The sequence below is a fragment of the Akanthomyces muscarius genome, chromosome 4, assembly GCF_028009165.1.
Source record: "Akanthomyces muscarius strain Ve6 chromosome 4, whole genome shotgun sequence".
Taxonomy (NCBI): domain Eukaryota; kingdom Fungi; phylum Ascomycota; class Sordariomycetes; order Hypocreales; family Cordycipitaceae; genus Akanthomyces; species Akanthomyces muscarius.
In genome coordinates this window covers 4,792,622-4,807,875 of record NC_079244.1, presented here as the reverse complement: position 1 = coordinate 4,807,875, position 15,254 = coordinate 4,792,622, and the positions used below count along the sequence as shown (strand labels likewise).

Genomic DNA, 15,254 nt, shown 5'->3' with positions numbered 1-15,254 from the left:
TCAGTATGCACATGTTTTTCAAGGGGCTGCTGCGTCAAACGCATCGGCCGGCAGCAAACGGACGCGCATCGCCAGCTGGCAGCAACCAGCGGCGGCCGTTCAGGCCAGCACGCGCCATCTAGCATTACATTGCAGACTCGCTCTCAAGTCGGACTTGGAATCATTGACCTGTGAAGTCCCACCATCTGTGCACATTCAGCCCTCATGTTACACTACATTTTCTCCTCGAGGCCATCGAGGCATCCGCGCTGCCGCACGACCATCCACAGCATGCGACTCCATACCCGCACGAATGCACATACTGGTAGTAAGCCATTTACCATTAAGCTCCAGGACACCTCTAAGTCCCTGCTCTAATCGATCCTAGCCCCTCCTTGCGCCACGAATAAATGGCACTTTATATCCAGCAGCGGCCAGCCCCGCGACAGCTCGTGTTTTGAACAAAGCCTGCGACCAGGGTAGTGGCGTTGCCCTGCCAACATATTTACTTTGGGCCGCCAGCACCACACCACCCAGAGCCCGCTGAAAGAAAGCTTGCCCACTCAAGCTTCTGACAATCACCCCAGCTTTCTTTCCTCTCAACATAACACTTTTTTCTGCTTCGCTGACTATATTTTTTGCGCGCGAATATAGCATCTGAATTCTGAAGCTACACGGAATCTACTTCATCATCACCAGAGTTATCGCAAGGCTAGCACAAGAAATCTGTGTCACTGATTCGCCCGCCATCGGACAAACGCAGCCCCTCCGAGGATCTTGAATCACCTAGGCAACGTTTGACCAAAAAGGGCACTTTGTCACCTTGCTCTGTCGCAAAGGGGAGAAGAAAAATCGCAGACAAATCATACGTCGCACATTCCTCGACGTGTTTTTTTTTTGTTGGCCTGTCTAAAACACACACACACACACAAAGACAATGGCGACGCAGCAGCAACAGCAATACCGCAATTCATACTACGGTTCGGCAAACTACGACCAGCCGCGCCGCAACCAGCGGACGAGATCTAGCGACGGCACCGTGAGCACCACGATGAGCTCCGCCTCGGGCCGCGAGTCAGCCGCGACGCACGTCACAGAGCCGCCCACCTACTCCAAGAAGATTGTCGTCGTCGGCGACGGCGGCTGTGGCAAGACGTGTCTGCTCATCAGCTACAGCCAGGGCTACTTTCCAGAGGTGCGAAGAATCAACAACTCGCAAACTTATGCGCCCCAAGTTGCAAATTTGCGATCAAGCGACAGCAAAGCGCATCAATGATCGCTAACGAAGTGTGCTAAACAGAAATACGTCCCGACTGTCTTCGAAAACTACATCACCTACCCCGTCCATCCGCCTTCTGGCAAGACCGTAGAGCTGGCTCTGTGGGACACTGCTGGACAAGAGGAATACGACCGCCTTCGCCCGCTTTCTTACCCAGAGACTGACTTGATTTTCGTCTGCTTCGCCATTGACTGTCCCAACTCGCTGGACAATGTGCTCGACAAGGTAAGCAACTCTACTCTTACTTGGCCTCTTGACATGTGCTAATTCTCCGATTTTTGCAGTGGTACCCCGAAGTTCTCCACTTTTGCCCCTACACGCCGCTCATCCTCGTCGGCCTCAAATCGGACCTGCGTTACAAGCGAACGTGCATCGACATGCTCAAGACGCAGGGCCTGACGCCCGTCACCGCGGAGCAAGGGCGCGCCGTCGCCCAGAAGATGGACGCCCAGTACATGGAGTGCAGCAGCAAGGAGATGCTCGGCGTCGACGAGATCTTTGAGCGCGCCATCCTCACCATTGTCGCCAACGACCGCAGAAACGTCGAGTCGGCCGCCGCCGCCGCCCAGGCTGCCAACGCCGAGGGTAAACCCCTGCCGCCCCTCAAGGCCAAGAAGAAGAAGAGAAAGTGCCAGTTTCTCTAGACACAAAACAAATTGAGTAAAATGAGAGAACCTGTTTTACTGTACAGCTGACGAACAAGGCTCTTATCTTCTAATGAATGAACCGTATTGAACGAATTTCTTCTTCTTTTTGTTTTGTTGTCTTCGACTCTTCTTCTGGCACAACTTTTGGGTTACTACTGTTTCTATTTATTTATGGCATTATACGACAGCGAGAAAGGGAACGACATTGTTGAATTTTTTTTATTTTTTTGACGGGTTGCCAAAGGGAGTGCGCGGGCTGCTTTTTTCGATTTGTGTTTGTTTGTGTTTGCGGGTATATACTGGATGACGCTTCTCTTTCACTTGTCGCGAAAGAGTGTTGACGAAAGTGCTTTCCTTTGTTGATATTACTTTCTTATTCTTCATCTGTCATTATTTCCTGTTGTAGACAGTGGTATGGCCCGGATGCCCCCTCCTCTTCGTCTCTTTCTCTCTCTGCCATCACGGGGGTAAGACAGGCGCAAAACAGGCTGAAAATAATATTTACAATGCTTTTAAAACCGAACATCCGATCGTAGCTCGACTGTGAATGTATGCAGTTCATATCTCATGTATATTGTACTCTCTCCAATCTAGTAGAGAGTATATCTGGGACAGGAAAGTCCCTGGGGTATCATTCATTCCTCCTCGGCATCGCTCTGCGCCTCCCGCTTCACACCCCTCGATCTCGGCCCCGATCCTTGCTGCCGCTGTTGCGACTGCTGCTGCGGCGGCGATGACGACTGCTCCTCCTCCTCTCCCTCGTTATCGCCCTCGCCCTGCTTCTCGGCCGTCTCGTCTTTGCCCATGACGTTTTCAAACTGCGACCACAGCGTCTCCACCGACGAGAACTCGTTTCCCACCTATACACATACACAACACAGTTAGTCCAACGTGGGCTTACCCCGCGGGAGGGTCGCATGCAAAACGTACCGCGATGATGGACTCTAGCGACCGATTCAACTTGTTAATGTTGCCGAGGACCTGCTCAAAGCTCTGTTCGTGCGACATTAGCCGGCTGAGCCTGCGCGAAAAGGGTTGAGAACAAGGAAAATGAGCCGCGCGTACCATGGCAATGTCGCCGAGGAGAGCTTCGCGCTGCTGCTCGAAATACGACTTGTCGCGGGACGGACCCACGGATGCGCCGCGGTGACCCGAAGCCATACTGTTTCTTGCTTCGCAATATATGTGTCCCTCAGGTGCGCGCCGATTGTTCTTTTCGTTTTTCCCCGCCCCTATGAGTAGAAATGGCAGCGGTGTTGCAGGCGTTGGATTCGAACGCTCGTCTCTCCTGGTCGCGTCGTCGCGTAGAGGGGCGGCCAGATCCGCCACGGTGCAGACCCACACGACGTCAACGCCATGACGAGACACAGGCAGTTCAATCCCGCAGCCGTTAGAGACAAAAAAGGTATGGTTAATTTCGAATGCATTTAAATCAGAGATCTGATTCAAGTTTTACGGTGCCCACACACCAGACTATCGATACTTTGGATGCCATCTTCCTCCAGCGAAAGTAGAATCCAATGATACAAGGGTAGCAATCCGGCACGGGTAAAAGAATGGCGATGGGGAAAAACTACAAGAATGAAAACACCTTTTAAAATCAAACAAATACAAAAGTGCGCCTAGCACCATTCAGCAAAAGACCACCCCAAACTATGCATACATCCCCTAAACCATTGGTATCCAACACCGAATGCTCGTAATGAAATTCGTGCATGCCCTTTTTCCATTTGCTCCTACTCCCACTCCTTTGCTTCGGCCGCTGTAATAAACAAGAGTTCTGAAATAACGAAAAGAAATACAGAAGAAAAAACCCACCCAATCACCGTCTATATTGATCCTGGCGTCTGTCATACGAGTCTTGCGGTCGCAGTCCTCTCGACATCATATCCCGCGGGTCTCTTGGATCTCGTGGATCTCTTGGGTCTCGCGGGTCCGGTTGCGGATACCCTCCTGGACCCTGGGGAGGAGGTGGCGGCCCTCGGTTGTCATAACCGACGGGAGTGTAGCTCCGGCCGGGCATTTCTCGCGGATCACGTGGCACGGGCGTCGACGAGTAGCGGTTGTAAGGCGGCCCTGGGTCAGGAGGCCGCGAGGTTGCTGGCGGCGGTGCGTAGCGACTCTGCATGGGCTGCGTGCTGTACGCTCGCTCATCTCTAACTGTGTGTGGATGGGAGGGGTGCTGCGATTGCGGAGCTGGAGACCACGACTGCGGTGGTGGCGGGCCCTGTGACGTCTTAGGCCCGGGGCCCTGTTGCCAGCCGTTGCCAGGAGGCTGCTGATGAGAAGGCCAGCCCTGGTCACGAACGTTCTGCGGAGGAGGAGGCCCATGGTCCCGTCCTCTGGGAGCTCCGTGGCCGGCATACTGAGGAGGCGGTGAGGCTGCGTGCGGTTGCGGCGCGGAGCCGTATTGAGTCGGGTAGCCAGGCTGCGGCTGGTATGCTTGTGAAGGCGGAGGAGCATATCGATGAGGGGCCGTCGGCGGCGAGTTCGTGGCCGTGTTTTGTTGTACAGAGGGGTATGCATGTGATCGGTAGTAATCACGCTCGGGCTGAGCTTCCATTGCCATCCGCGATCCCGACATTGGGGGAGGCTGCGATGGCTTGAGCGAAGGCATGCCTGCAGGAGCCGCTTGAGGAGGGTTGCGACCATATGAGTGATACCCTGGCTCCGGTTCACGACGCAAAGGCGCGGCCTGCTGTTGTGAGGGGGGCGGCCGCGACATGGGCTGTGGCGGTGGAGTTGCGACAGCTCGAGCCGCAACTTCGCTGACCCGTTTTGGTGCTGGTGGAGGGTCGTCATTCAGAAGAGACATGATGTTCGACGTCTTACGTGGCTCAGAAGGCTTCGCTAAGCCACCAACGGACCCAGGAGTACTCGATTGGGGAGGAGGATGGGAAGGGTAAAGCTCTCCAGATGGTGGTCGCGAGCCCATCGTGGACATTGGTCTCGCCATAGGCGGTGAGTGGCCAGGGCCAGGATCGCCAAGCAATCCGCGGCCAGGCTGCGGCCCTTGGCCATAGTTGCGTGACGGTTCTGTCGTTGCCGGTCGTCCAAGAGACAGTGGATCAGGTCTACCTTGTCCTAAGCTCGCCTGTTGGCGATGGCCAAATGGCTCGTAGCCTCCATGTTGGGGTGCCATCTCCTCTTGCTTAACACGCATAGACTGACGACTAAGATCGCGCTCCCGTTCTCTCTCGCGCATGTGAGAATCGCGAAGTGCAAGATCTGCTTTCTGGCGCTCGTGCAAGGCTCGCTGATCTCGAATATCAGGACTGCCAGCACCAGGTGCTTTCGGTGGAAGGGATCCGCGAATATCTCGCTCACGGTCCGGAAATCCAAAGGCAGGCGGGGGTCCACGTCCAGTGCGGGAGGGAGAAAGCGGCGGGCCGACTGGCGGTGGTGCGGCTTGGGCTCCGACAGGTTGTCCTGCCGGCGGCCCAAGACCCTGTGCAGGTGCCTTTGCAATGGGGACACCGTAGGCGGGGTACGCTGGCGCACGGCCTGGCAGTCCAGCGTCCTGCTTGACTGGCGGTGGCGGTTCATTGTGCATTTCCATACCTGGTGGAACGCCAAATGGTCCCGGTCGCCCTGGTGCAGGTGGCAATACATCATATCGTCTTCCACGACCACCAGCCGTATGCGGAGGTGGATCGGGTCGATTCTCACCTCGCATACGTTTCGCGTCTGCATCCTGCACGATGGCTTCCAATTCCGGTTTTGTCTGGTCCTTTTGGCGAACAAAATAGTTCTTGACCTACAGCAAAATGTTAGCTGTTTGCAATCTCGGCTTTTCATTTGCTGCATCAACTTACCATGACAGCAGTTTTGGAGCCCATGTGATTTGCAATAGCGTTCCAGTCCGACCCAAATGCTGCAAGAAGCAATGGGAAATCGTTGGATTCGGATACACTCCAGTAACTAGATGCTTGCGTAGCCGCCTTCCGATCTTGGCTGGACTGTGACAGATTGAACGTTGCCATTGCTGGCTGGGGTGGGGGCGGCGGCTCCGGCCTAAGAGACGGCGCCGATAGCACATCTACTATGGGAGGCGGGGCTACAGGCGTGACCTGCCTTTCGATGCCAGTCATAGGCTGCGAATGGACAGAAAACGGCGGCTGGATGCCAGAGGGGATAGCCTGCTCGAAGTTGGGTATCGCGGGATGGATTTCGTTGGTCGCTGGTACAGGACCTTCAGGCATACGTGAAGACGACCGTGGTCTTCCCTTGCTTGGTCCAGGAGTAGATGCGGCGGACAATGACTGGTTAGTCTTCTTTTCTTTGGCCTCCTTATCCTTGTCTTTGGCTGACTTTCTGCCGCGCCTCCGTCCGTCGGACTTTTCTCCTCCTTCGCCTCGGCCACGGCGACCTGGGGTTGAGACAGGCGTAGAAGTATCAGGATCAATGGGAGGCTGCTCAAAGCCCCATGTAGGAGCAGCAGCGCGTCTCGGCCGACGCCTCTCGCCATTTTCTCCAGTTTCCTGATTATCTTCCGTCTCGGGATCCGCATTGCCAAGTTCAGACATCAGGGCACTAGAACGCTGCTTGCCTCGGCCCTTCTTGCGCCTCTTGGGCTGTTTCTTAAGCTTCTCTTTGAGATTGAGGTCCTTCTTCATAAGGTAATAATACTGGATGCATGTGCCAAAGTCGCGGTTGGGAATGACTTCTGCAATCTTGCCCCATTGCTTAGGATGCTCCAGATATCGCTTCTCGAAAAGTTCTGATTCCTCCTTTGTAAAGTTGTTTGTCGGCGCAAGGACCTGCCAAGTAGATACTAGCCGGTCTTGCGGCACGTAGCCAGAATGATCCCAGTACTGTACGCTCTGGCGTTCTTCGGCGTCCCAGTACATGCTAGGTATATCAGCCTCCTTCTCGCTGCGGTACTTTTCCTTTTGTATTCTAAGCTCACGTTCCCTTCGCTCCTCATCTTCACGCATAGAGGCTTGAAGAACTCGCTCAAGATCACGTTCGGAGGCGAAGCGACGTCCTGACGTACGGCCTTCGGGCTTTGGCTCAGGCGTCGCAGCGGCAGCGGGTTCTGGAATTGGCATTGTGACGGAGAATTTGTCTCGACTCTTGACCGCAACCGGATCGCTCGAGGTCGTGAAATCGAGATAGCGGATATAATTGTCTGCGTACACGTGGCGCTGCTCATTTTGTTCATGATCCCTATCAAGGTGGACTTTGTCCATGTGCTGCGCAACGTATTTATCGACCTCGGGATCAGGATGAAGACTTGCTAAGAAGTCAGTGTCCTTTTCCCAGGGCTTCGAGGCGAAAGTTGGAAGGCTGTCGGGTGGTGGAGTAGTCATGTACTGGCGAATAGCATCAACGTCCAGGTACGCCTCGTCTTCAGACTCCGTCTCATCGTCCTCGACTTGTGAAGGAGTGCTAGGTACCTTGGATCCCGTGTCGGTGGTTTCCATTGCCAGGAGAGGTTCGAGTGTCTTGGATTCCACCGGCTGTTGGTGAGCAGCTTGTGCATCTCCGTTGACTTGGGGTTCAGGTTCAGGTACTGGCTCCTTGATGGCGTCGTCGACTTCAGGAACCGGCAGTACCACTGTGGCCTGCTGCTCGGGCTCCAATTCCCGCTCCGGCCCTTGCTCCAGCCCCTGTCTCGGCCCTTTCTCTAGGTTCTGCTCCGGCTCTCGCCTCAGCCCTTGCTTTGGCTCTTCCGGTTCTTTCTCCGGCTCTTTCGGTGCTTGCTTGGGCTCTTGTCCGAGTTCTTGCTTCATCTTCTGCTTCGGCTCCTGTTCAAGCTTCTGCTCCGGCTCCTGCTCTAGCTGTTGCTCTGGCTGTTGCTCTGGTCGCTGCTCTGGTCGCTGCTCTGGCGCCTGCTCTGGCGCCTGCTCTGGTGCCTGCTCTGGTGCCTGCTCTAGCTTCTGCCCTGGCTCTTTTGCTTTGCTCTCAGGCTCCGGAACTGTAGCCACAGGTAAAACAGTCGACTCCTCGGGTTTGGTCGCCTCCGGAACATCAGCGAAGGCGGGAGTGCTTTCTTCTGGCTTTGGCTGGGGTTCTGCTGCAGCAGCTTCGTCCTGGACAGGCTTGGCCACCTCCACTTCTTCCTTGGTCGGGGCAATCGCAATGCCTTCCGGTGGTTCGCCAAGCATCTCGGTCAACCTTTCATGGTCATTGAGTATTTTCACCATTGCTCCATGAGAGAGCGAGGCATAGCGCGAAAGGACTTCGAGTGGCAATTCAGGCTGATGGAGCTTGCTCAGCTCGGCTTCAGTTTTACTGATCTCCATGTCAAAGTAGTCGGCCATATCTTCGTCATCGTCGGATTCAGAGTCATCGTCTTTCGAAGTCTTCGGCGGGAGGGAAAATCGAACAACCCCAACGACAGGTCGTTTCCGCTTACGAGTTACCCTCAGCGGGACAGCTTTGGTATCGGGCTTTTGAGCTGACGGCGTTTCGTCTTCTTGGGGAAGTTCACCTTCATCGAGATCGGCAGCCAAGTGTTTCGAGTCTTGCGTGTCGTTTTCGCTTTTAACAATCTCGCCTGGCTCGGCACTGTAATTGGACCGCGATCGGTTTTCTATGCCGGTGATGGAATCAGAGTTTGCTCCGCTACTACGGGGCCGGCGTTGCTCTGGATAGTCGCCTCCGTACGCAAAGGTTTGCGACCGCATAGCTTTGGGAGAGTCCGGTATTCTTCTGCCAAATTGTCGACTAGGGCCCTGTGGGGGGCCACGGGTGCTCATGGAAGGGCTGTCGGGTCCCAAATGGCCTGAGGAAGGCGGACGGTCGCTATGTGCCCGAGGCATGGAAGGCGGCTTTCCCGTCCCGTCGATGGATATCGATCCTCTATTTGGTACGGAGCCAAATGCTGGGGCGGATGGTGCGATGGGAGGAGGCGACACCTCGCGGGACTGCGGTGCCGACTCTGCCGGGTTTGGCGTGCGGGCATCTGGCTTGACTCGAAGGTGATCTCTGTCAGATCTGTCGCGGTCGTCACGAAGATCTCTGCGGCCATCGTCAGGAGGATAACGGTCCCCTCTGTCTCGGTCGTCGCGCTCTCTACCCCAGCGTCCCTCTTGAGAACGACTCCTAGGATAGCGGTCATTGCGGTCATCGTAGGGAGTGCGCCCTCTACCTCGGTCGGAGTTCCAATCGCCTCGTCCCCCTCTCCCACGACCTCTCATAAAGCCACCTCCGCGAGCAAACGAAGGGCCGCTGAAGGGTTGGTCAGATGCAGTAGATCCAGCCGAAAGGGGCCCAGCGTCACGAGAGCCCCGACGAGGTCGTTCCACATCAACTGGCGGTGGTGCATCGCGTTCACGATCCCTAAAGTCTCGGTTGGGTGATCTGGGTCGCCCAATGGGGGATCGCCTGCGAATAAAATCTCCCCGGTCGCGCCACTCTCTATCCCTGTGATCGCGGTCTCGCTCGCGGCTACGGTCATCGCGATAACGGTCGCGAAAGTCAACATCTCTTTCCCTGCCGCGTTCTCTACTATCATCGCGAGCAGGCCATGGGCGACCCCTGCCACGACCGCGACCGCCACGAAAATCTCCTCCAAAGCCACCGCGGGGACCATTGGGCATGTCGATAAGGGCCTTGGGACCGCGCGGCGGGTCTCTTCGCATGGAGTCACCGAAGCCGTCGCGATTGGGGGGGAAGCCACCGGGGTTTCCTCTCGATTCGGCGGATGAGCGGCGTCTATCCTGGTCATACGGCGGTCCACGGTCGAAGCGATCCGGCGAGCGGTCCCTGGGAGAGCGCGACCGCCGGTCCGGATCATATCTGGAATATCTGGAAGCCCTGCAGGAGAAAGTCAGTAGGTGGCCGATGGGACAGGCGCCCAAGCCCGGCCAGCGATGGCGGACGTCACGTCGGAAACCGGGTCACGATGGCTTCGAGATGGCGGCTGGTAGGGAGGGCGGAGTGATGGATGCGTACATGCTCAAGAGCAGGCCACTGCGTCGCTGCTTGGCGCGATAAGATTAGGGCCCCATTCATACAAACAGCGATAGGTAGGGCACGGGGCGCGTAGATGGCGTTTGGCGAGCGGTGTGGTCGGAAAAAGTGAATCTGTTGGTGGTCTCCTGGCGATCGGATCGCACAGATTTGGCTCGATGCGCACAAGGACACGCCAAAAAGAGGCGGCGGGCGGCAGAGCGCAACTCGGAGCGCACAAGATTAAAAATACAGTCGGCAATACGGGCGCGGGAGTACAGCAGCAGAGCTCGGGGCGCAGCTGCAGCAAACGGCGGGTATCCGTCGTCGTGATGCGTGTCGAACGGAAAGATGGATGAAGGGATTAAAGGATGCACGGCGGTCCCACCCCCGGGGGGCACCTCAAAATACGGTGCACCGCACCAGCCAAGTCGCGCGCCCCCCAGAAGCCGCCCAGGGCCTCGGGCAGGCAGGCGGGCGAGCAGGTGAGGTGGCCCGCCGACTTGAAGACGCCCTATCAGAACGGCCAACCATTGGCTGAAGCCACCGAGCCACCGCGCTAACCGAGACGTGCAGTGCCGGAACGCACCAGAGCTAGGTAGGTACCTAGGTAGGTACAGGTACGGATACAGACAGCCAGGTTGACAGGCAAAGGCTGAGCTGGCCTTGCCCAGGTGCCAGGCATCGAATAACGCTAGTCCTGATTCGGCCTTGGTGTGTTGGCCGACCGAACACCACCCGTTTGCCTGCTTTCGCCATAGCTATTTTGCTTCTTTGTTTTTGGCCTGACCTAGCATGAATCGAGTACAGTGTTCTGTTCCGCGACTCTTTTTTATTTCTTTTTTTTAGAGTGAATCGAGGCCCATTCCGCCGCTCAGTCCGCAGCATTTCGCCTGGCAGGCGGTACAACGAGGCGTACCTGCCCAGTGGGTGCAGGTATCGACAGTCATAGTGGGGTTCACCGGAAAATTGTATTCACTGCCTGCAACTCATGCTGCAAATCGCTACCTATAGCACTGAGGACACAGCATACCATAACCATCATGGTCGACCAGTCTGCGCCTTCTGGCGCCAAGGATGCCGTTCTCGTCAAGTCCGAGGAGATGCCCGCCGACGCCCAAAAGGTGGAGGAGCTCGACTTCAACAAGCTCAAGGGTCCCATCACAGCACACGATCTCTTCATGGGCATGCGTCACATGGGCTTCCAGGCTTCAGCCATGAGCGAGGCCATTCGAATTATAAATGATATGGTAAATTCATGCACTTCCGTCAAATAAGATCATACAACACAATAAGCTAACTCTCCTCTCCAGCAAGACTGGAAAGACCCAGAGACTGGTGACAAGACCACCATCTTTCTCGGCTACACCTCTAATTTGATATCGTCGGGCCTCCGCGGCGTGTTGCGCTGGCTGGTCGAACACAAGCACGTCTCCGCCATTGTTACAACCGCTGGCGGCATCGAGGAGGACTTCATCAAGTGCCTCGGCGAAACGTACATGGGGTCTTTTAGCGACGTCGGCGCCAACTTGCGCAAACGTGGTCTCAACCGCATCGGAAACCTAGTTGTGCCCAACGCCAACTACTGTGCCTTTGAGGACTGGGTTGTGCCCATCCTCGACAAGATGCTCGAGGAGCAAGAGGCCAGTAAGGGCACCGACGACGAGATCAATTGGACGCCGTCCAAAATCATCCACCGCCTCGGCAAAGAGATCAACGACGAGCGCTCCGTCTACTACTGGGCCTACAAGAACGGCATTCCCGTCTTCTGCCCCGCACTGACCGACGGCAGCCTCGGCGATATGCTCTACTTTCACACCTTCAAGTCCTCGCCCCAGCAGCTCAAGGTCGACATTGTCGAGGACATTCGCAAGATTAACACCATTTCCGTGCGCGCCAAGAGGGCTGGCATGATCATTCTGGGAGGCGGCATCGTCAAGCACCACATTGCCAACGCGTGCCTCATGCGCAACGGTGCAGAGTCCGCAGTATACATCAACACGGGACAGGAATTTGATGGTAGTGATGCTGGCGCCAGACCAGATGAGGCAGTCTCGTGGGGCAAGATCAAAATCGGCGCAGACAGTGTTAAGGTAAATGGTCAAAGCTTTTACCCCTGTGGTGATACTCTGGCCCATCGGTTCAAAGGAGTGCTAATAAACCCTGCAACAGGTATATATGGAGGCTACAGCTTGTTTCCCATTCATTGTGGCCAACACCTTTGCCAAGGATATTTAAACAAAACCATATACGCATTTTGTGATCAAATACACATAGAAGCATTTTTATCAATAGTGCACTCTCTTTATTGGAGCAAAGATTCGATGCGGCTCCATGGAAGCTTGGACTTGCACAGCCTACCCGACATCTCATCAAGACTCGATAATTTGCTTGAAGCTACCGAGAGCCTTCTTCCACGTCGCCTCACCATCGCCTTCAGCCCATATACCAACGCGCTCAAGGCCCTCTAAATCTTCCTTCATGTGCGCCTCCTTTGTGGTTCCATCCAGAATCGTGATTCCTTCCAGGCCAATGACCAGCGCATAATACGCAGACACAGCATCAACGCCAGCGCCCTGCATAACGTCCACGACTGGCTGGCTTTTGACTAGGTGCGGGTTCGCTCCGATGGTCCAGAATGACTGGAACTTGATATCGTGCTCCTTGCAAAACGCGCGCAGCCCAGCCTCGTACTCGGTGTCCGGGTAGAATCGGTTCTGAACGACGGCAGGCTTGACAGTAACGCGACTATGCAGTGCCTCGACGATGCCGAGCGTGGCGTTGGAGATGCCCAAATTACGGATCTGGTGCGGATGATAGCCTTCCAGCGTCTTCCAAGCCGCTATGGTATCGTCCAGCGTGTCGAGCGGGGAGTGCAGCACTACGCTGTCAAGATAGGCATCTTGGCCGTCTATGGTAAAGTTCTTGAGCGACGACTGGACTGACTGATGAACCTTGTCTGCCACAGACGCGCTGAATTCATACGGTGCATTTTCGTTTTGGCCGCTTGGCGGCGTGAATTTGGTTTGAATCTAGAATTCCAAACAGTCAGGAATCCAGCTCCGAACTCAAAGTGCGAACAAGCCCGGTAGACTCACAAAAATATCGGCACGCTTCACGAAGCCTTCTGAGACAGCCTTTTTGAAGCCCGCCGCAACGCCTTGCTCATTGTAGTGCTTCGGCTGCGCGGCTGTGTCGATGCCGCGGAAGCCCGTCTTGAGAGCCGTGTACACCAGGTTGGCTGTCGCGTCCTTCTTCCAGGCCGTGCCGTAGACGAGCTTGGGCATGCGCGTCCGCGAGGTCCCGTTGAGCGTAAAGTCTCGCGCCAAGCGGGACGCTTGAGCACCTATGGACGGCTGTGCCATTATATTCGATGACGATGGTGAGTCTGTACTGTGTGAATTGAGAGGCTCAAGTCGGCAGCTGTCTGATTGCCACAGGTACGGAAATAAGCGGGGTCCACTACGTGTGAATGACAATGAGGCTGCTTCATGGAGGTACAATACGCGGTGAGCTCACCATGTCAAGTAATTATTCGTTCGTTAGCCATTGCATGCAACTACAGGTTATAGAAACTTGGAACATCATATTAGCATTAAACTCAGGTTGAAAATGTGAACGATGTGAGAGACCTGTACGCATTGATCTTCAGCGCCGTCCGTAGAATCGACGAGAGAAGGATTTCTAGGTGGAGATAGTCAAAAGCGTCACTTATTAGTCGCTTAGGATCATTTATCATGGGAATATGACTTGTATTGAAGTGCGCAGGTTGTTCAAAACCTGCCGTTCATTCTAGCCACAAATTGTTAGGAATATAGTAGGTAATTGTGGCACACTTCCCACTGAACCGGGTTTTTCCCGGCCTGGCGATATGGCCGAGTGGTTAAGGCGGTCGAGTCAAGGGATGACCTTATCACCTCCAAGGTGGTTTCGACTGACGAGAGTCGCTTGGGTTCGAATCCCAATGTCGTCAACTATTTTTTTGTCTTTTTGCTCCATTGTTCGACCATATCGTGATCCTGCCGTATATATTTTTTCTTCTGCATACTATTGTATGCTATCAGAGAAGTAATCGCAAATTGTAGCGTAGTTGAACATGCTCTACTGCGTACGTGAAGCAGCTCACGGAAACGAGATGCAACGCAGGGTATAATGCTAGGATCGCCCTGTTCAATTCGCTGTCGAAGGTTTTGATACTAATCAAGGCTTAATTGGTGCTCTGAGCGGAAAGGGAAATGTTTGTTTTATCTTGCCATTGAGTGTATCCCTCGCGTCGCATAGCATGCCATATTTTAAAGCATCTTCGTCGAACCGGCTAGCTAGCGTGATAAGGCTGAGGTTGGCTCAGACTTGTTAGCACGATCGACATGTCGCTTGAATGAGAGCAGCTGAATATTGAATGACATCAAATGAATAGCGCAAAATTTCTGCCCCCTTCTCGTTCTTGCATGTGCGGAATCAAAGATTTTCTCCTCTCACTGCGTTCTTACTGTCCTCCTTTGTAGAAACAATCCTCATCTGAATCGACACGACGCTGCCAACAACCGTTTTGACGAATCGACACGACCAACTCTTCGATTACGTCGAGGGACTGCCGCTGCCACTTGTTTTTCCGGGACGAAAAGGCCAGAATTAGTGGCCAACAGACATGTCTGTGCCAACTGAGCGAACCAACTTGGGCCCGCTGACGACAACCTTTTCCGCGCCTTCAAGCTGCAGTATTTTGGACGGATCCTTTACCAAGACTGGTGGCGGACTCAACGGTGCGGTAGGCTACGCTTGCCGAGCCGTTTCCGGAGATGGCCAAATCTTTGGCGCAGACTCAGCATGCTTTCCCAACTCGTTGGCATCATACATCAACACGGGGGACAAGTGGCTTACCACCATCGCCGTGTACTCGCCAGGTAGTATATGTCCTAATGGGTTCTCCTCATGTGCACCGTGACGCGCTCCGCCAATGATGAGCCTCCAACGACGGGCCGACTGTTCCAGACAGCAAGTCGCGCCATGTTTAATGTTCTAGCAATTGGCGAGACGGCCATCGGGTGCTATCCAGAGTAAGGAATTCTCAATGGAGCAATCTACGAGTTTCAGATCACTGGCTGACTTGGATTTGTAACGCAGTGGCTACACGTGTGCCAATGACGACGTTTATAAATGCTACACACCCGGTAGCGTCAGTCAAGTTCTCACCGGTATTATCCGAGAGACATCTTGCACTCCGCAGCCGACGACATTCACGATTCAGTCACTATCTGCCACGACCTCCATAGCATACGGTCGGCGCGTCATAATGATTCAGGGGGGCCCTAATTCAGAAGCTGACACTCCGACGTCCGCTTTGAAAGGATCATCATCTTCCAGTACGCGTTCAACGTCAGGCGGAACAGGCTCGTCTTCTCCCGACAATACCTCAGGTTCATCGAATTATCATGGCAACAGCGGCGGGG

The 15,254-nt window shown here is 54.8% G+C and overlaps 5 protein-coding genes across 5 annotated transcripts; 2 read left to right on the top strand and 3 right to left on the bottom strand.

Annotated features, from left to right (window-relative positions):
* Window positions 1–916: 916 nt before the first annotated feature.
* Window positions 917–1,902, top strand: LMH87_012338 (uncharacterized protein; the record flags this gene model as incomplete). The annotated part of the gene is made up of 3 exons (XM_056201630.1): window positions 917–1,174; window positions 1,280–1,483; window positions 1,543–1,902. 3 exons carry the CDS (start codon window positions 917–919, stop codon window positions 1,900–1,902), a joined length of 822 nt encoding a protein of 273 aa, XP_056053363.1.
* A 638-nt stretch (window positions 1,903–2,540) lies between these two features.
* On the bottom strand, window positions 2,541–3,066 carry LMH87_012337 (uncharacterized protein; the record flags this gene model as incomplete). The annotated part of the gene is made up of 3 exons (XM_056201628.1): window positions 2,541–2,765; window positions 2,836–2,898; window positions 2,971–3,066. 3 exons carry the CDS (start codon window positions 3,064–3,066, stop codon window positions 2,541–2,543), a joined length of 384 nt encoding a protein of 127 aa, XP_056053362.1.
* A 661-nt stretch (window positions 3,067–3,727) lies between these two features.
* On the bottom strand, window positions 3,728–10,338 carry LMH87_012336 (uncharacterized protein; the record flags this gene model as incomplete). Its single annotated transcript, XM_056201627.1, has 4 exons — window positions 3,728–5,662; window positions 5,721–9,669; window positions 9,808–9,836; window positions 10,336–10,338. 4 exons carry the CDS (start codon window positions 10,336–10,338, stop codon window positions 3,728–3,730), a joined length of 5,916 nt encoding a protein of 1,971 aa, XP_056053361.1.
* Window positions 10,339–10,847: 509 nt separating this feature from the next.
* LMH87_012335 (uncharacterized protein) lies at window positions 10,848–12,042 on the top strand (the record flags this gene model as incomplete). Its single annotated transcript, XM_056201626.1, has 3 exons — window positions 10,848–11,054; window positions 11,118–11,897; window positions 11,977–12,042. The coding sequence occupies 3 exons, from the start codon at window positions 10,848–10,850 to the stop codon at window positions 12,040–12,042; spliced, it is 1,053 nt and encodes a 350-aa protein (XP_056053360.1).
* Window positions 12,043–12,176: 134 nt separating this feature from the next.
* On the bottom strand, window positions 12,177–13,091 carry LMH87_012334 (uncharacterized protein; the record flags this gene model as incomplete). Its single annotated transcript, XM_056201625.1, has 2 exons — window positions 12,177–12,836; window positions 12,903–13,091. The coding sequence occupies 2 exons, from the start codon at window positions 13,089–13,091 to the stop codon at window positions 12,177–12,179; spliced, it is 849 nt and encodes a 282-aa protein (XP_056053359.1).
* Window positions 13,092–15,254: the final 2,163 nt, after the last annotated feature.